Source organism: Oryzias latipes, chromosome 13 (assembly GCF_002234675.1).
Source record: "Oryzias latipes chromosome 13, ASM223467v1".
In the NCBI taxonomy this organism is placed as follows: domain Eukaryota; kingdom Metazoa; phylum Chordata; class Actinopteri; order Beloniformes; family Adrianichthyidae; genus Oryzias; species Oryzias latipes.
The window spans coordinates 9979799-10000216 of NC_019871.2; the positions used below are offsets into that span (position 1 = coordinate 9979799).

The window sequence follows — 20418 nt, forward strand, 5'->3', positions numbered from 1 at the left end:
ATGTGCAATAAGAAACCATAGAATCTACCAAATACCATTGAAGCACATCAGATATTCTGTTGGGAAACCTTGAAATGGATTTTTACCTTGCTCTTTTAAATATAACGATAAATATTTATAAATATTTCAGTATAACGTAAAGTAGTATTTGTAATATAGGTCGGGTGGCTGAGGTGCAGAGGTACAGCGATTTACCGCTGATCAGAAGATCGCAGGTTCCATTCCTGCCCTGCCTGCCAATTTGTCAAGTGTCCTTGGGCAAGACACTGAACCCTACATAGCTCCTGATGGTTATAGGTTGGTGCCAGTGTCAGGCAGTGTAGCAACCATCAGTGTGTAAATATGTGCACTTTGGTGAATGGTACTAAAAAGCACTTTGGGCTTTCTAAGGGGAGAAAATAAGTATTCCCATTTAGCTTTGATTAAGAATGAAAATTTTCATAAAAGCATCCTCATCAATATCTTAGGAAAAAAGACGTTTAAAGGGCCAATACCATGCGATTCTTAAGCCTGGCATATTAAACAATATCCATGTATGTCAACAGATATCCCACTAAGTCGGGGGCGGGGGGCTTCCAACCACAAGAGGGAGCCATCTCCTGAGGATTGACTTGGTTCTTGATTTCACTACATCTCCCATCAGCCACTGCTCACTGTTCCCTGACCTTCCACCAGCTGTTCTGCATTCAGTACCACCAACAGTGTATTGAATCACGTCTCTGCGTGTTGTTCACAAAAACAAACAACATCCAAACTTTTGCAAAGATGGATGTGCATATTGTGCATATAAAATCAAAGCATTTTTGATGAACACTGCTAGCTCTGTGGAGAAAGTGTGTGCATGTTAGCCTGGGGGCGGAGCTGGCAGCACAGACTGTTCCTGGAAGGGGCTGTTCTCATTTTTCTGCATCAGGTCGTTAAAACCTGCTTGTTTTTGTGGTTTGGGAAGGGCTGGTGCTCAGAGCGCAGGTTTTTAGAGGAAATGCGTGAACAGATCAAAAAAGCACTTCGGGGTTTCTTTTAACCCTTGTGCTATCTTAGATGACCCCACCCTGACATTGACGTGTTCTCTCTACCATGACAAAGGTGGATAAAGGTGGAAAGATTTCATGTAATCCATGGACACCAGTGAAGATCACAAATCTTTGAAGAAAAAAGGTTCAGAGCACTGTCTAGTGGGTGACCCAATCCCCAACGTTAAAGTGCCTAGGATAGCACAAGGGTTAATGAGGAATGAACATTGTAAAGGCCCGTACACACCGGGACGAATATTCGCCAGGCGTTATTCGCCAGCGTTTTTCGCCATGTTTTTTGCGTTCACACCCAGGCGATTTTCGCTGACGATGAGCCGAGCGAACATGCAATTTCATTCCCTGACATTAGATGGCGCTTAATGTAAACAGAAATACTCCTGTACACAAGGTGGCACTGCGCAACTTTACGATTCTTAAAGTCACTTTTCACTCAGAAGAAGAGAGCAAGTATTTACGCGCTAGTCAGAATAATACAAAGAAAACGTGAATATTTCAAGCATCAGTAGCTCCAACTGGTACTTGGTAAGGGGATATTTTAGAATGTCCGTCATTATTTCTTTGCAGCAGTGTAGACGCTACTTGGCGTCTATCTTCTTCGCTGGTATGTGTGCCCAGCAAGGCAGTTTTGTGTTTGAGCGCCCCCAAGTTGTGTTTTACTGTAACTTCAGAAGCTCCAGACACGTGTGCAAAAGCGCCATTCTCATTGGTCGAATAGATTTCGACGCGATGCGTCTAAAAAAAAAAACGAAACGAAGCGTTGTTTTTTTTTTGACGCTTTGGCGCATGCCGTTTTTTCGCGTCGGTGTGCACACTCACATTGGTACCCTTTGTTTAGTCACGAGGCGTTAAACGTCGGCGAAAATCGCTGGCGAAATTCGTCCCGGTGTGAACGGGCCTTTTCACTTAAAAGCTCAAAAATTTCTTTTGCATAGTACAGGCTCTTTAAAACATCTTAAATTTTGTTTTTTCGTGGTAAAAATCTACCTGTTCAAGGTGTACCCTGCCTTCGCCAACAGTCGCTGAATTGGCTCCAGCAGCCTTGTCACCCCAGAAGGGATTCAGCAGGATTTCAAGATGGGCGGATGGTAGAAGTCTTTTTTTTTTTAGTTTGTAAAAACCCTAAATTAAATAATGTTTAAAGTCAATTAAAATCAAGCATTTGTGCTCTCTCCTCCCTGAAATCTTTGCTTCTGATAATATAATATTCCTGTTTTTCACAGTTGAGAGGTTGGAGATATTTTTCGACATGACATCCTGTTTTTGTTAAAGAATGGTTATGCTCTCTTCCAAAAGCTTATGCACTCATAAAAAAAATGGGAGTGCTCCAGATCAACTTTCTTTCCACAAAAGATTTTTAAAGGAAATTACAATTGACTCCTTTGACAAGTAAAAATGCTTCATTTGAATTCCTGCAGTCAGCCTGTTTTCCAGCTTGCTGCAGTTATGTGACGACCAAAGACGAGTGCTTCTAAGCAAAAATTTCTGTGGAAACAGTTGCCATGCAACAGCATAATACAGCGTTCATACAGTGAAGTAACTTCACTTTATGACTCCTCTTTTCCTTAAACTCCCACAGCCCTGAACCATCCTGCTCAATTATGTCCTCTTCTTTTCCAAGCTATTCTATTTTGCAATATCTCCATTTGTTAGTGGAGTCTTTATTTTTAGGCTACATCTGTAGTGATACAGTTTAATTCCTGCTTGCAGAAAACCTTCCACACACTTGGAGCCACTTTGGCCTTAACACTTAGCTAAACACTCACCCTTGGTTCTGGCTGTTAACCCTCATTTGGTGTCACCATGTTACATATCAGCCATTAGGCATCATCAGGCTCCCTGTCACACTGGAGCACCCATGCCTGTTATTCACCAAGTTTGACCCGGCTGCCCTAATGTCAACTAAACCAAACGTCCCCTCCGGGCTTCAAATTAAAAAGCTTGTGTCTTTACATCTTCCCTGCCCTGTTGGGAATCCCCTGTGTCCACATTCAGACTGAGTCATCACCAGCACAGATATCAGATTCACAACAACTAACACTCAAATGGTTTGTCACCCAGTTCATACCTGCAGAACTCAGTGAATTAACCCCAATCTTCAATTCAGTTCTGATTTTTGAAAAAAAAAACTTCAAGACGTCTCATTTTTAAGAATTTGGTAAAAACATGAAACAGAAAAAAGTTGTTCAGGCTGCATGAAGTTAACTTTTGTTTTTTGGGTGAGTAAATGCTACATCTGATCAAGACTAAAAAGTTAAAAATGTGCAAAAACATTGACGTTGATCATGAGAGGTCTCTGAAGACCACTCAGAACAAAGAAACTCCAAGAAAAATTGTGCAAATTCCTTTTAGGTTCACATTTGTAAAATTCCACTCGCAAATATATAATTGCATCACTAGAATAAAAAAGCAATTCTAGCAGTCATAGAAAAACTGCATTGTGAGCTGCTGCAGTCAAGTGAGGAAGTGGGATCTGAGAATGGTTTTGAGGATGGGTGCCCTCTAAAATAGCCTTTTAAAACCTTCAGTTCAATGTTGCGACACTTTTTGATAAATTATACAAAGTCTAAATGTTGACATTAATATTTCAATGTGAAGAAGTCATGCATAACAGCTATCTTTGTGCCAAAAAGAGTTGTAGCCTTTTGAGTCTTATCATAAGTTAACACAGCAGGAGAAAATGCTAAAATCACAGAAGAATAAACATTAGGAAAACAGAGCTGATTATTGGTGGGTTGCTGAGCCAAAAACTGATGAATCACGGTCTTTTAACTACAGACTCAAAGTGTCCTTACAAAAAAAGCACACAGTCTCTATAGATGAGACACTGTCACATTAATGTTTCTGGTCTACTCACTGTCTACTCTCAGGCTGCAAGGAAACCTATTTATAGACTTGCCTCTGTTCTCAGTTCCCTCTTTCCCTCCATCTCTTTTTTCTTCTCCCCTTCTGAACCTCTTTTGGGCTGATATTTATGGATCTGTGCAAATTTGATCAACTTAGCCTCTTTGAAGTTCAGAACAAACTGAAACAAGCCATAAAAAAGCAATACATCCACTGGTGCTGCCCAAAAAATATGCATTCTAGGAAATCAATCATCTAATCGGTTCTTAGCCCTTGTGTTCTCTCTCAAAGCACACTTGTTTTTATCCACAAAGATATGAATTGAAATGAACTTGTTCAGATCTAGTACCCTACTTAAGGAGCATATTCTGAACAATTGATTGTGCAAAAAAAAAAAAGACTCAAAAAGGCAAAAATTACACACATTTGAAATGTAAAATGACACAGTGTCACACCAACAATGATTCCACGAGTCAAGACTGCTGAATAAAAAATTCCACTACAGAAGAGAAGCGCAACATAACTATGCTCTGTATTGAAGAAGGTCTTTTTCATTTCTTTGTTCATGTTTCTCAAATTCCCAGATGACAAAACCTGAATCTCTATAGATGCAGCAGATGCTGTCCCACAGCATCACACTCCCTCCGCCAAAGTCACTTAACAGATTATCGGCACTGTCAGCATCCTCTCCACAACCACAGTTATCCTTCTGGAGGCGGAATGTTTTGCTGGACACAACCTTCCACCCCTCGTTCGGCTCCTGTAGACATGGCAAGGGCAGCCAAACCAGGCAGAGATCGACTGCTTGCAGCACAAGTCTCCAACCTTTGTTTTTGATTAAGTGGAGCTGCCTCTTCACACTGAGAAGAGCCAGCTGAAGGGGTTTAAGCATCTGTGGGGAGATGCCAACACTCCTTTATTGTAAAGTATGTTCACCTGGCAGGAGACCCTGTGATGGATCCTGGACCCCTGTGTCTCTCAGCTGTTCAAGTACCACCTCTGAGTTTTCTCAATGATCTGTAAGAGATGCCTTGAGAAGAGGGTCTTAGTGTCCTCGCTGAACCTGTGACCCAAACGTGTTTAAGCAGCAGAAAATACAATGCATTCTGGGCTAAATTCTCCAACCACAAGGTAAGGAAACTAATGGAAAATTAATCTTAAAAATTCATCCTATAAAGTGGGTTTTAAAGAATACGTTTTTTCTCCGCCTTTATTTCTTTAAGTAAACTTTAGGACAATGTTCATGAAGCCACCTGTCAGCAAGTATTTGGGTTAATGATATTCAAAGAGCGCAAAAATAACTTGAATGTTTCATCTTAAATACTTGCCCTGCTTTGATGTTTTACTTTTATCACTTCTTCAAACACTCTTCTCTGTCAACAGGAGCTTCTCAACAAGATGCTCAGACCATCCACTAATCCTAACGACAAGATCAGTCCGGTGATTTAATGAACAATGTCTTTCAGTGACGTTCCAAGGATATGCATTGTCATTCTAACCTCCGCCCAAGTAGTGCTGGATATCAGATGGAGCAGAGGTGAAGCACAGTTTTACCATTTGCTATGTTCTATGAACTAAATCCGAACGTCTCTCTTGTTGAATAAAGGCAGAGTGTAATGGGGGGAAAAACTGAACTTTACTACATTTCCTGCATTGACATCTGATGTATAGAGAAAAAATTACAGCAAAAAAGTCTGTCATTTGAAAGAATGTAATCAGAAAAGCTCTAAATAGGGTTTGGTTTAGATTCAATTACAGGTCCATCACCCCTGAGAGTTCAGTCACTTGATTTTCCCAATATTCTTGACGAGCATTTGAGTGCTGCAATGCATAAAAAAATGTGTGAAGCCAAGCTGCTCTGAATCGTAATACGTCTTGTTTGCTTTTTAGATTTCATTTTTTTATGGGATGCAATAGGTGTCTGAGCCGTGCAGCAAGAAGCTGGGCTGATAGTGGGATACTTATTATAGCCATAGCAACAAAAGCAGGATTGGTGGCTGTGCAGGATGAGCCTCTCAGCGATTGGCTGGCAGGGAGGACCTTTCAAAGCACAGAATTTCATCTTCTGAAAGGTTCAGTGCAGCAGGCTGCAGCAAGAGGCTGCAGTCACAGGGTGGAGGACCCAACAGCTTGACGCTTCAGCTTATCAATTAGCAAGAAGGTGCAACTCCCAGTTTGAAATACACAGATATGAAGATGAGCTTTGATAAGCTTGACTTCTGAGAGTTAAAACGCACCAGGCAGATGATCTGAAAAGCACAAAAAAAGCGCATATCTTTTTTTAATAATATACTTCTCTCCTTATGTTAATCTAGAACCTCTCTTAAAAAAGTCTTTGATTTATGCAATAGTTTTTTTAAATTAATAAAGCAGCTCTGGAAGAGTCTATAATGTAAGAGATTCCGAGGTAGCTGTGTCAGCTGGCAGTGTCTCTGCACTGCAGCTAAAACAAGACTCCATCTCACACATTCACCCTCAGCTCAACATCAGAGAACACACCATACATGCAGCACCTACCTAGATAAATCCTGCCACTAATGCGTTCCTGCCGGCTTCCTCAAAGGCTTCGGACTGAGAAAGAACGAGTTGTGCTGCATGTGCGTCTGACAGAAATGCATGTATTGTGTAATACCAACAAACAAATAACTTTAATGTGCAAGAGACGGCAGCCAAAAGAGCATACAGTACTTATCGCATTTCAACTGTAACCCTCTCCTAAGGTCCAGTAGGTCAGCTCTTCTTTGATTAGATTTAAAAGAAACCATTTTCTTTCCTAATTGTTTTCACATAATTGTGCACGTTGTAGAACCAGAAGGAAACACATCCCTATATAAACTCCAAAAGAATAAATAGAACATAATGTTCTTATCAATGAGTGTAAATGTCTTGATTTGACTTTTCTTATCCCCTTACTTATGAAAAACTGTTGATTATTTAAAAACAAAAACAAATGAATAACCATTTATGATGTCTGTGTTTTTTAATGCTGTTTTTCTAATGAACTTTGGAGACTCAACTCTTCACAACATTAAAAATAAATCAAAGCAGCTGTGGCATACCATGAGCTCATGGAGGCTGACTCATGATGGTGGCATAATTGGCATGCATGAGCAAGGTTGTGTGACTGACCTTAAGGCTTTTGGTTTCTCTCTTAAGCCATCACATTTTATAAAAAGAATTTAAAAAAATGCCATCCATATGATTATATTCATAAACTCATAAACTGTTGTAGTAGCAGCATAAAGATTAAAAATCCGTGCAATCATTTTTCTTTTTCGTGTGCAAGCAGCTTCCTGGTATTCAGTTTGAAGAGGTGGTGTCTTCCCCCCGTAACTGTGTTGGCGTGAAATATTCATACATGTGCTGTACAGTCAACTGACCACTGAGAGCTTGCAGCAACTTAAAATACTGGCAGATAAATTGTGAAAGACTAAATTGAAAACGAGGCATTAAAACTCCTACAGGCACAAAAAGACATCACACACTGTACTCGGGTCACAAAACAGAGTGTTAAGAAGGTAATGAGAAGGTGTGTAAAAGCCAAATAAACTCATGGGTAGAGATACAACAATACACTAGACCACCACGGAAATAGTGCATGTATAATTTTAGTCATAAGCTTTTTTTATTATCATAGCTATTATTTCGGTTCTTGTGCAACTGCTACATAATGACTCACATTCAAGATATTTTGTCACTTAGGAACAGCTAAAAGGTATAAAAAAAGAAGAAAAATAGTGAACTGTCAGAAAGAAATCATGGTCCATGTTTGTGAGTTTATAACAGAAACACTGAAGCCTGCAAAAATTCACCATTATTAAAATTCAAAAGCATGACAAAAACAAAACTGTTAAAAAAAACAAAAATACCGTTATCATACTTTAATGAGACAAACACCAGCTGGTAAGATTAAGTGAGAACTGGTGGGTTTTTCTTTTCTTTTTTTCCCCCTGTTCTTTAACAAACAAAATACACATGTTACTATAGCAACGCCCATTATAGGTAAAGGTTTTTACCACCACCATTTGGTATAGCAAATCATAAACCATAGTCAAAGTGAAATAAATTAGAAATCAATAAAGCGTGTTTTTCTCAATCATATGAATACTCAACACCCACAGTATAAGTTTATAAAGTCAAGCTACTGTATATAAATACATCACCAGCATGCACAATACTGAATAATCGATATTATTGTTGTCTTACACTGAAGAAACAGTATAGTAGGCAAGTGCATTGAATAAAACAAACACAGAAGTAAACCACAAACTCTGAAGCTGCTTTTCATCTTAATTTTTTTTAAGTCTTTATAAGTCTCTCCCGTCAATGATCTTCACCTCCAAAAGAATCGGATGGTTCCAGTGACATTTAACAGACTCCTCCACCAAATGTTTGGATTTTCTTTTTTTTTTTTTTTCAAAGGGAAGAGCCTTAGTCAAATCCATCTTTTTTTCAATGCCGTGTTATTTATCTTCAAAAATTTAGCGTGGGCTTTACTGGTTTGGAACTTTCTTCTGATGAGCGTGACACCAAAGGTTTTTCTCTCGTTGTGGAGTCTGGAACTGGAACCAATGCAAACGAGTTAAGTGAGGCATTCCCATTCAAGCATTTTCTCTCTCGTGTGACTCAAATGCATCTCTATCACGCAAAAAAACCTAAGTAAGCAGCTTTTCTTGACGGAACAAAATCGGTTCCTATGCCAGTGTGAGGCTGCCGTTTCAATCCAACATAACCACTTCAGGCTGACTGACTGACACCTCCATGGTTTTGGCAAATGTCAAAGAGAAAATCAAGAAGACGGAGGCCCCTTTCAACTGTATATATATATTTCTCTCTATATATATTTAAACTAAGATTTAACCTCCACTCTCACCCCTCTTTTGATTCTTTTCATTTAACACATGGAAAAATAAAGAATTGCTGCTGCGGTAGTATCATCGGCAATAGCAGCTGCCAAAGTCCACTGGCCCTTCAGGATTTTCTCAAATTTTTTTGAAGTGTGGTTTCTCTTTAATTGTTGCCCTCGCCTCCCTCATCGTCCTGCTGGTCACTTGTCCACAGTGTCAAGTTGTCTCGGAGCAGCTGCATGATGAGAGTGGAGTCTTTGTAGGAGTCCTCGTTGAGGGTGTCTAGCTCAGCGATGGCGTCATCGAAGGCGGTCTTGGCCAGATGGCAGGCCTGCTCCGGGGCGTTCTGGATCTCGTAGTAAAACACAGAGTAGTTGAGAGCCAAGCCCAGGCGGATGGGGTGGGTGGGCTGCATGTGCTCCTTGCTGATCTCGTGAGCCTCGTTGTAGGCCTTCTCCGAAGACTCCACCACGGTGGCCCTCTTCTCCCCTGTGGCCACCTCAGCCAGGTACCGGTAGTAGTCGCCTTTCATCTTCAGGTAGAACACTTTGCTCTCGTGCTGCGTCTCGCTGCAGTTCTTGATCAGGAAGTTGTCCAGGAGGTTGAGCACATCCTGGCACACGGCCTCCAGCTCCTTCTCGATCTTCTCCCTGTAGGCCCTCACCATCTCAATCTTCTTCTCATTGCCATCAGCAGAGGTCTTCTGCTCAATACTAGAGATCACCCTCCAGGAGGAGCGACGGGCGCCCACCACGTTCTTGTAGGCCACTGACAGGAGGTTCCTTTCCTCATTGGACAGGGCCTCGTTCAGCTCTGTGACCTGGAAGAAGGAAGGCGCAAAAGGCTATAATTCATGCAATAGAATTTTGACTAAGAAAATAAATCTTTCACGAAATATTAAAAAAGGGAAGGCTTTTTTCTATCTTTTAAAAACTGTTGAAATAAATTTGCTAAGAACAATCTGTTATAAAACAGCTAACTCATCTTCCCCTTCCAGTCTGATTGCAATGACGGCAAATCACTCTATAGGGATGCACTTAAAGAATTTCTCCTGAGGCCCACAAACTACATTTGTAAAGCAATGAAAGAAAACAATGGAATCATTGCACAATGACAATTAGTTTGGCTCATCCGGAGAAAGGATCCATCCTTCTATCATTCGGTCAGTGTCGTCTGCAGTGACGCGAATGAGTGAGATTGGGCTTGTCCAATTCCTAGTTTCCATGGCAATCCATTCATTTAGACATCAGTAGCTCCAGCTGCCACGTGTACATCTAATGCTAGCTAGTGAGAAATTATATTGTACTTAGATTGCTCCAGTGAGGGGGGGGCACGAGAAGGATGGAGACAGAAATGTTCCCACAAGGACTCAAGGGCAGCTGCAGTGTAAATGAAAACTGTCACTGCACGTGTCCCACTGACCTTCTCTTCGGCTCTAAGTGACCTTTTTACCTGTTTTAAGCTCCGTGATGTGACATCACTCTGACTCGGACAGATAATTTTGGATCTGGATGGATCAGTATGACTGCACAGAGGTCATACCACTCTGGGTAAATGATTGGAAGAGGCGCTCTGTGCTGGCATAGATCGATGGAGTTTTCAAAAACGGCTGTTACATATGCAGGAAAGACACACTGATATTCAGCTGTACTATACCAACGCTTTCAATTTTTCTCTGTTCAGTCAGAGGGGCGTAAAGATGGCACACGTGACGTCACTAAATTGGCACAGATGGAATTGCCTTCACAGGGCCTGTCCAAAAATGCACACGCAATGATCCGATTTGACCGCAGGCGACAACTGTGAGGCTTTCGCTATGAAATGAAGCAGATTCATATTGATCTGATAATAATTTTTGTAGAGCGCACGAACAGAGGAGCACTTAAAATTTAATGATTGCAGCGATCACTGCTGGAACTGCAGCTATGCTCGGCGTACATCAAACATTTTGGCGTTCAATTGTCATTATTGAAGGGTTACAACAAGGTCATTAAGAGTGGCCCATCCGTTATTTGAATGACGAAGGAAATATTTGCTGGTGTCAAGAAAAAATTTTTTTTTTTTAACAATTGGATTGATTTTTCTGGTTTCACGCTGCTGGTCGAAGCTGATTTGTGAAGGCCATTTCTTTAATTGATAACCACGAAGAGCAGCGTTGCATTTTTCATGAGGAACACGAAGGTGACAGCCTCTCATTTGTCATTTGTGGATGCAGTGGCAAGGGATTCCCTTCGAATAAAAGGGCACCCCTCACCGCCACCCCATCCCACCTCTTCTTCAAAAGAATCAAGAAAGGCAAAGGAATCCCTCCTCACCACCTGCAACCAGAAACCCTTCATGGCAAACGATCCAAATAGGCTCTGATGTTCTACAGGGGCATTAAGACACAATGTTCCTCCCGTGCCGGGCTCTTTATCTGGGCATGGACTGGCAAGTCTGGATGCTGCTGGTTTCACTGTGAGCTGGTGTGACACAGCAGTTCTTAATGCCCACCGGTGCATCCGGTGTCAAAATTTCTTAAGGGCCCCAAAGGAGAGAGGGAGGGGGAAAGAGGAAGAAAAAGCAGACAAAGACTTAGTCCTGAGCAGCCAATAAGAGCTGAGAGAGCTAATGTGTGGCAAGCCAGCCATGTCATCCTCTTCCCATCATATATTGCACTGCTCAATCAGGGTCGTCCCCCTGAAATAACTTTAAATCGCCCCTGGATTTCAGCCCTGACACACTCAGGACGGACACGAGCACAGACGAGAGTCTAAAACGTCTGGGATAGAAATAAGTCTCTGCAATATGACAGCAGATATTCTAGTGCTGCCTCCTATTTGATGAAATGAAGGATTAGAGAGGCTTTTTCCTGAGGTGATCATGCTCAGATAATGCCCTTAAGCCTTGTATCAACATGAGCAGTTGTGGGTAATTATTATCGTTATAATTTAAGTGATAAGTATAAGAGAATGGGGGATGGGGGTGGAGGCAGCTCACATGATGTAGCAGAGGCTCCAACTGTATGAATTCAACATAATGGAGGGAGAGGAGGTGGGGTACTACAAGAGGGGGGGGGGGGGGCAGTTAATGGAAGTGAGCAAGGCCATTATATGATGAGCGGCAGATGATGCATAGTGGGGCTTGCATGCATTTCATTCTAATACCCTTTCAATAAAATGTACAACCGACAGAGGCACCGCCCAAACACCGGAAAGTCTGGACCCGACTGCTGAGTAAAAAATGAAAAATAATTTTCCAAAAAAAAGAGGACGTGAGGTGTCAACATTGCCTCAACTGTGGAGCAAATTATGATTAAATTCGAATTTTTTGGATCAGTGCGCCGGTAAAATTGAGCCAGCGTGCGCGCAGATTTACAGCCGTGGCGCGTTTTTACGCAGACGCAGCAGACTCACCATCACTCACACGATTTTCATCCTCTCTGGAAAGTGACTTACCGACTTCATAGCAGCTGCCATGTCATCATACCGCTCAGCCTGTTCAGCCAGCCTGGCTTTCTGCACCAGCTGCTCGCGATCAACCATTTTCTTCTATGATATTTGGTTGCCTAGTCAAGCTTATTCGGGTGGCTTATGTGGGTAAAATAATCGATATTTGAAATCGCAATGCAGTGAAACTTAACACGAGCCTTCTGCTGCAGCTGCTCTCTGCTGTCTGACTGAGCTGCGCGCAGACGGGACACCCTCTCCTCACCCCCACCCTCTCACATTCCTCCTCCTCCTGCTTCTCCTCCATGGGCTGCGTCATCACTCGGGAAGGTGGGTGTCTGTGCCAATGATGTAACGCTCCGTACATGGGGGATAGTGGGCCAGGCTTGTGGGCATGGCCGTGTAAAACGGCTGTGATTTCCAGGGCTTCAGCTTTCCGAAAGCCCCCTTTGTTTCCAAACCATTGACTGTATAGGAAGTGTGATGTTACTTAGAGCAAATTACTTGCTTCCGGTTCCAAAGAAATCCAATCAGTTTTTTTGCTATACAGTAATCCCCCCGTATTCGCGGGGGTTACGTTCCTCACCCCCTGCGAATAACAAAAATCCGCGAATGATTGACGCTGTTTTAAAACTCCCAGAGCCAGAGCCTCTGCAGAGTCAGAACCTTTTTCTGCCGTTTGGGTTCATTTCCAGAAGCTGGAGATGATGCAGGGTGTTTGGATGGCATCTTAAACGCGTAAACAATACTTTACAGTAAAGTACAGAGTAAATCGTTTTTCAAAATTTGCGGACTGAGCGCTGTTCTGTGCCTCATGCTTCTGACGTCACGTCATCTGTGGCCACCCGCGAATGGGCGGGGCGCGAATATTAAACCGCGAATGGGCGGGGGATTACTGTACAGCCGTAGAAGTGTTGGAACAATGCCAGTAATGCTACATTCACAAATACAACTGCCACCGCGCCATGGGGAGGCTTTGCCAGAATCTCACGCCACTTTCCGATTATTTAAATATTGTTGGCAATTTCTTTTGGGTTTTGTTTTTCATTTGAGTTCTGAATTTGAACTAAATCAGAATAACTTTTTTCTCATGGTGATTTTATATTTTGCTGAAACATCCTGATCTTGAGGAAGAAACTGCTTTTTTACCCCCACTATAGTTTTGAAGCTGAACACAGCTATGGGTTAACTTGAACAAAAGTCAAAGTCTTGAAACTAGATGTTAATTCTGTTACATAGACAAGGTTTAATTAAAAGGCGACCTTTGCCTTTTTTGCTCATAGTATCATGTGTTTGTCAGCATTCAAGCTTTAAAGTCCCACTCCAGTCATTTTTAATCTATTTAAAAAAAAATTTCCAGTGTTTTTTTAATTATCATTATACTGTTTTGGGGCAAAATAATTAAAAAAAAAAATTCTGTGTCCGTTTCTAGGACATAGTTTCTGCAGAGTGGCAGTGGTTCATTAGAAGTTTGCTCGGTGTTGGGTGTGGTTACACTTCTCCCACTAACTTACAACCCCAAGCTAACGCTAGCGGTGCAACAAAAATGGCGAGCAATATTGGAGCTATTCAGCCGTACCGTCTCTTGCCAGATTCCATCTCAGACGAGAAAAAAAGTAAAAGTCAATGGATGTATTCGTCTGCAAGTAGATGCATTGCAATAGCGCAGAGCAGGGAGCTTGTGTCCTGCTTATTGTATTTCATTTGTAACAACTACTAGATTTTTAAACAGTATTTTTTTTTTCATCTGCTCCAGATGGTTTGAATAAAGACATACTCAGAAACAAAATTTTAATTTGAATTTTTATGGCATCCATTATGAAAAAAAATGCTACAAAAAATGTTAAAAACAATAAAAACACAATCTGGAGTGAGTCTTTAAACATTTAGGTCATCAGATGAATGAAGGCTGCATTTTCCTTTATTATTTAGTGAGGTCAGTATTAAAGTCATCCCACAGTTAGTCATATAATTCTTTTTATTCTTCCACTCTCTGCTAACCTGGCAAAGATGACAGCCACTACCCTTTTTTCACAGTAAAAGTCGTGTTTATAACTCATTAAACTAAGAAGGAAATTAAAATGCAATCTCAGATTTTATAAAAACAAATGAAAAAGTTTGATATTTGAGGGGTAACAGCACAGCAGAAACAAGTTGAATCAACAGTTGAAGAACACGCAATAAATAAATAAAAAGTAATAATTAATAAAAAGTGCAAAATGCATCAAAAAATAAAAGGGAAATTTGGAAAACAAATAGGAAAGGGCAAAATTAAAACAGCAAAGCAATAATTTTCTATGTGTTTGCTAATCATGCATTCATGTGGTTCTGGTCTTCCTTTCACAATGCTTGGCTGAAGGGCAAACTCTGCTGGTGAGGCTTCAGCTCTGCAGCTTTGAGGACAGAAAACCTTGTATGATATATTCATTCATGGTTGGATTTTGAAGGAGCAGGTTGGACAAAGTAGTAGAACTCTTCATTTTGACATGATTGCTTTTGAAATGTTGTACCCCACAATCCTTCATTAATCGCTCGGGATAAAACAGTATATAATATTCGACTGAGCAAAAATATGAGCACAAAGAAAAAAATAATCATGAGTAAATTAATTTATGATAGAGTATAAGTCAGAAATCTGTGTGAAATAAATCAAATTTGCTTCCCCACATTTCACAATGAGTGAAATTACAATACATTGAAAATCAAGGCCAAATTAATATTTTTTTTGCATTTTATTTAGCATTAGGTTTGCTCTGTAACGTATCTTTTGTGAAAATGCTGTTCATAGACTTCAGCTCGGCATTCAACACAATAATACCACAGCAACTCATTTGCAAACTGGACAAGCAGGGTTTTAGCACCCCTTCTTCAACTGGCTGCTAGACTTCCTCAACCACAAACAGTAAGTGTGGGCAACAACACCTCGATACAATCACTCTGAACACTGGGGCACCCCAAGGCTGTGTGCTTAGTCCTTTGCTTTTCACCCTGTTGACACATGACTGCACAACAACCCACAACACCGTCCACCTTGTGAAGTTCGCAGACGACACAACTCTGGTGGGTCACCAAGGGCGATGAGACACACTACAGGAAAGAAGTAGGTCTGCTGATAAAATGGTCCAGAGACAATTACCTTCTGCTAAATGTCAGCAAGACCAGGGAGATTGTTGTCATCTTCCAGAGGGCCACACTCAACATCTGCTACTGATCATCGACAGTTCTGCTGGGGAGAGAGTGAGTAAGACAAAATTCCTGGGGGTACACATCAGTGAGGACCTCTCCTGGACTGCCAACACCACATCATTGGCAAAGAAAGCACAGCAACGCCTCTACTTCCTGCGGAAACTGAAACGGTCAAGTGCTTCACCAGCCATCATGACCACATTCTACAGAGGAAACACTGAGAGCATCCTCTCCAGCTGCATCACTGTGTGTGGTGGTAGCTGTGAACACAGCTAGGAAAATCACTGGTGCACCACTTGCCTCCCTGCAGGATATATACACCACCCGCCTCACCAGCAAAGCGTTGACAATTGTCATAGACGTACACCACCCTCACACAGCCTGTTTAGCCGCCTGCCCTCAGGGAGGAGGTACAAGAGCCTCCGCTCCAGCAGCACAGAAACCGCTTCATACACCAGGCTGTCATGATGCTAAACACCTTCCTCCCTCTCCACCCACCTACCCACAACCCATCTCCCCCCATGACCAGTACTCAGTTGAATCCCCCACCTTGTGAACCACAATCCCTTCACTACTTATAGACCCCACTTGTACTTAAAGTAAATTTGTAAATTTTTCCTCATGGATTCGCACTTCATTGGTTAATGTTGTCAATTTTTTTTTGTCTACGCATGAATTTCGATTCATTGTATGTCGAGCACATGTGAAGAATCGACATTAAGTTGACTTTGACTTGATCTTCAAAGACTAGTGCTAATTTTAACTTTTTCCTGCTGTTTCCATCTGGGGTCATTACCTGTTTCTACCTGACCCTACCCTGCTTTTCCAGCTGTCTTTTCTTCAGCATCTGGTTTAAAGCTGATTTTTTTTAAATAACTGGTTTTCCTCACTTTGTCATAAACTCTACCTTTTTCAGTGCATACTGGAGCTAAGGCTTTTATTTTTTTTACATTTCATGCAGTACTCTTTTTTTTTTATCTTTCCAGAGCAGAAATTCACCCCTTCAAGTTTTCCTTCACCTACTCCTCTAACTCTGTTTTTCTTTGAGGCAGATTGTCCTCTGCACAGTTGCCCAGATCCTTTCATGTATTTGGTCACCTATGTAGGACATATTTTAAGTGCAGTTTGGACAACTTGACCTTTTTGGAATAATTCACGCTGAAATAGATTGTAATAATATTAAATCTTGACGCTCTCCTCCACCCCATATCCATCACACCTAAACATATATGTTGTACCCTACAATCCTAATCCTACAATACTACAAACTAATATTTTCCATTAATCTTCTCAAAACAAACATTCAATCTGAGAACAATCTTTTTTACTAAATCCATTCAGAGGTTAATTTGCTTTCTTAGGTTTCACTATACTTAAACATATAATCATGACTCACCACTAATCTTCCTGCAATAACACTGCAAACAACTGTTGTTGTTTTAAAATCTAGCTTGACTAATTTTTATTAAACCCTGGAGAACCCAAGATCAATAATCTTCCGGGTTTTTGAAGTTAATTTGACATTTTGTTTGTTTATTCATTTTTGGCAGCAGCAATTAATCGGGGCCAAAAAAAGGGAAAATAAAAAAATAAAAAATAAATAAAAACAAAGTCCAAATTTGACCCCCGTGGGTTCTCCAGAGACGCTTAGCTAAACTCAAGATTGCATCAACTAGCAGCTCAACATTATATGATCAAATTGTTAAAACAGAAAAAAACCACCAGTATGGAAGTGTTTCAGTGATTAAATAATTATAATTATTAAAAACATAAACACGAACATCTTCAATAATTACAACAAAAGACAACCAGAAGCATTTATTTGTCTCTTTCTGTGCATATTTTATTTTTAAATATCCAAACTGCTTCTAAATAACATAACTCAGAATTACTGATTAATTTTCTCGAGAGACAACAATAAAAGCATAAAAGCTAAAAAAAAAAAACACTGAAAAAAGTTAGCCTCTATCAATACCTTTAAGTCAAATATTTCCATTTGAAAATTTTCAGCGGCTCCATGTCTTGTTTGTTTGTTTGTTTGTTTTGTTTTTGCACTCAGATAACCAGAGAGACTTTTCTTTACAAGATCCGATTATCAGCTACTTAACTGGATCCAGATCTCGACAGGAAATGCTGATTTTCATTGACAAGTTAACTGGGTCAAACCATGTAACGAGGAAGAAGACGAGGAGTCAGTTTGGCTTTAAAAAAGAAACAAGCTTCGAAGCCTCAGTACTTTCCACACACCTGTGGAGTTTAACATTGCTTTTGTTAAAATACAAGGACATTATAAGAACATTAGTCAAATACATTTTCAACAGTATTTTTGAGCCAAAAAAATTATATTAATTTTAATTTTTAGTTCACGGCATAACATATCTGAAGTCATTTAATTAGACAAACGGCAAATGTTCACTGTTTTTTAATCAGTCCCTGTCTTTGCACAGTGCAGTTGTGCAGTGCAAAGTCTTTGCTGAACTAACGAATCTCTTTACTTGTTTCAAAGAGGATTAGTGCTCCTGCTTAGCTTAGTTGCCCCAAATTAGGATGAAGGTAAGGAGAGGTCTGCTGTCTACAGCGGCCATCTGTCTGCTTAGTGGACAGTCGGGAAGTGCTGCTTCTGCCGCCGATGGAGACCAGTCTGGAACTAGATGTTTTGATATACCCAGATGAAGTGAGGCTTGCTACTCCAGAAGATCTCAGGGATTGGGAATTGGAGACAGCGAGCCAACTGTCCATTCCCACCGCTCGAATCTTCGTGGCACTTTACCCATACAACCCTGCTGCCATGTCTCCTAACTACGAGCAAGCTGCAGAGGAGCTGCCCTTTGTGCCAGGCCAGATAATCAAGGTGAGACGCCCTGAAAGTTTCATAATTCAGGTCTTCTTCGACACGTGTGCCGTTTCCTCATTTGGTTAGTTGAAAGGCCTTTCTGCCAGAACGTGCTGATGTTTCCTGTTTGCTAAGAGTTCAGGTCTACTGAATAAAGACACAAGCCTTGCCTCTTTGTTTCCTGTTAGTGTTTCCAGCTCAGTGGTGTGATTTACCGCCTTTTTTACAAACTTGCCTGCTGCTTCAGCATACACATTCACTCAAATCACTTAGCAAAGAAAAAACAGAAAAGAAAACTGCCTGTATCTTCACTCTTAAGGTGTATGGAGACAAAGACGCTGATGGTTTTTATCACGGAGAGTCTGGTGGTCTGTCTGGATATGTGCCAAGTAACATGGTGGCGGAAATTCCAGTGGAAGATGAGTACCTGAAGTATCTACTCATGCAGCAGGGATTTATCCCAGTAGACCACACAGGTATCAGCCTTTAGTGGTAGCCCCCAACTGTTTAGTTTAAAAGGTCATATTGTTTTGAATGCTGACTTTAGATTTTAGAGTTTCAAAGGCATCCCTCTGCGTCTTTTGTCAAACAGGTATGTCTTTGACGCCAGATCTGAGCGACACAGTCAGCATGCCCGATGATGTGGTCGTCCGCAGAATGATTGCCTTGTTTGACTACGATCCATGGGAGAGCTCACCCAACATGGACAGCGAGGTGAGCACTCCACTAACCAGACGTGTAACACTGCAGTCTACAAGAATGCAGTTAAATCTTCTTCTTTTAGGCTGAACTTGGCTTCCATTGTGGAGAGATCATCTATGTTTTGGGTGAAATGGATCAAGACGGATTTTACTATGTAAGAACAACTCTGCAGGCATTCAATTTCTGTTCTTTCTTATGTCTACATTTATGTTCCGTATTTTTATTTTCAGGGGGATCTTCACGGAAGACGAGGTTTGGTTCCATCAAATTTCCTGCAGCCGTTACCCTGGAACTAGAAAAGACTCGCTAATCTGTTTGCTACAAATGCCAAGTTTCTTAGTGATAAAGACAAAATCCACAGCTTTTACAAGGATAATAGCTGAAAAGTGTCAAACACACATGTATTTTCTTAAGTCATTTTCATACGGTAGAGTAATGGCGCATCTGCTGTAGACTGCAAATACACGAGGCTGACCCAACATTTGCAACCAGGATGTTGCAAAGAGTTCTCATCAAATGTGAATTTGTCAGAAAAGTTTTTTTATTGCACAATTTCAACGAACGTTGATATATATAAAAAATACACACATTTCAAATAAATCCTGATGTTTTTATTCTGGTTAAGAAGACAGAAAATTGTACATTTTAGAGTTGATCCATTTTTGCCTTATACTACATTTATACATTTTATAATAATTCTGACCTAATATACAGAAAGAATGTTATTATTTTTTTAGATTTGTTGCAAATTTTTGAAAATAAAGATTTGTTAAAAAAAAAACTTAAAAGTTTCAGTTTTATCAGATGGAAAGCAAAAACAGGAAATAATCATGTGAAGCTCACCTGCTTCTTTTAAAAGATATCACGCTCATTTCTGGGGTTTTATTAATAAAAGCAAATGTTTTCATTTTCACATTTTAGTCTTTGATGAAAATACAATCAAACAAAATCTAAATGTCAAAAAACTTTTTGATGACAATCCAGCAGTCTTCTTCTTTTACCTTCCTCTGCAGCCAACAGTGTACTCATCCATAAAGTAGGAAACACTACACTGTATAGTGAAGTTTAGTAGTGCTTTCTACTTTATGGGTGACAACACTGTACATCAGTAGTTTCTGGTGGTTCCAGTGGAGAAGAACAGGTTAAAGACAGGCAGGTTCCTCCCTGAAAACAGTCTTTTGACAAAACTAAAAGCATTTTGATGAAGATGCTGAGGGGGAAGCTGTGAAACAAACAGTAATTAAAAGTAACTGTCAATGGATGTTTGAACAAAGTCGATTATTGTCAGGATCTTACCAGCCTTTGGACTCCAGAGACAACAGAGAAAACCCAGAAGTGAGCGTGAGCTTTTTATTAACCCTGTCGTGGCCACGTGGTTCACACAGGAAGAGCTCAACACGCACGTACGCACGTGCACTTGCATACATATAAGCAGGCGGGAAAAAGACTGATATGCAAAATGAGTCTTCATGCTTTAGTAAAGAATGTACAAGAGTATTCAAAACAGTTATATTTCCATAAATCTTTTGCTGCTGCAGGTCAAAGTG

At 40.7% G+C, this 20418-nt stretch overlaps 2 protein-coding genes across 3 annotated transcripts; one reads left to right on the plus strand and one right to left on the minus strand.

The window, feature by feature from the left end:
* Nucleotides 1-7478: 7478 nt before the first annotated feature.
* On the minus strand, nucleotides 7479-12403 carry ywhag (tyrosine 3-monooxygenase/tryptophan 5-monooxygenase activation protein gamma). The gene is made up of 2 exons (XM_004075315.3): nucleotides 12160-12403; nucleotides 7479-9542 (listed from the first exon to the last, which is right to left on the minus strand). Exons 1-2 carry the CDS (start codon nucleotides 12244-12246, stop codon nucleotides 8886-8888), a joined length of 744 nt encoding a protein of 247 aa, XP_004075363.1. The 5' UTR covers nucleotides 12247-12403; the 3' UTR covers nucleotides 7479-8885.
* Nucleotides 12404-17888: 5485 nt separating this feature from the next.
* LOC105355399 (RIMS-binding protein 2) lies at nucleotides 17889-19652 on the plus strand. 2 transcript variants are annotated; one of them, XM_011482378.3, is made up of 5 exons: nucleotides 17889-18187; nucleotides 18489-18645; nucleotides 18762-18883; nucleotides 18954-19025; nucleotides 19102-19652. In XM_011482378.3, the coding sequence occupies exons 1-5, from the start codon at nucleotides 17966-17968 to the stop codon at nucleotides 19165-19167; spliced, it is 639 nt and encodes a 212-aa protein (XP_011480680.1). In that variant the 5' UTR covers nucleotides 17889-17965; the 3' UTR covers nucleotides 19168-19652. The 2 variants fall into 2 exon arrangements, with proteins under 2 accessions (XP_011480680.1, XP_020563818.1); XM_020708159.2 differs by having other exon boundaries at nucleotides 18489-18588.
* The last annotated feature ends 766 nt before the right edge of the window (nucleotides 19653-20418 follow it).

Coding starts and splice junctions, on each gene's coding strand:
- LOC105355399 (XM_011482378.3), top strand. CDS start 17,966: ATGGAGACCAGTCTGGAACTAGATGTTTTGATATACCCAGATGAAGTG. Junction 18,188..18,488: donor TGCCAGGCCAGATAATCAAG/GTGAGACGCCCT, acceptor TTCACTCTTAAG/GTGTATGGAGACAAAGACGC. Junction 19,026..19,101: donor ATCAAGACGGATTTTACTAT/GTAAGAACAACT, acceptor TTTTATTTTCAG/GGGGATCTTCACGGAAGACG.
- ywhag (XM_004075315.3), bottom strand. CDS start 12,246: ATGGTTGATCGCGAGCAGCTGGTGCAGAAAGCCAGGCTGGCTGAACAG. Junction 9,543..12,159: donor TGGCAGCTGCTATGAAGTCG/GTAAGTCACTTT, acceptor TCCTTCTTCCAG/GTCACAGAGCTGAACGAGGC.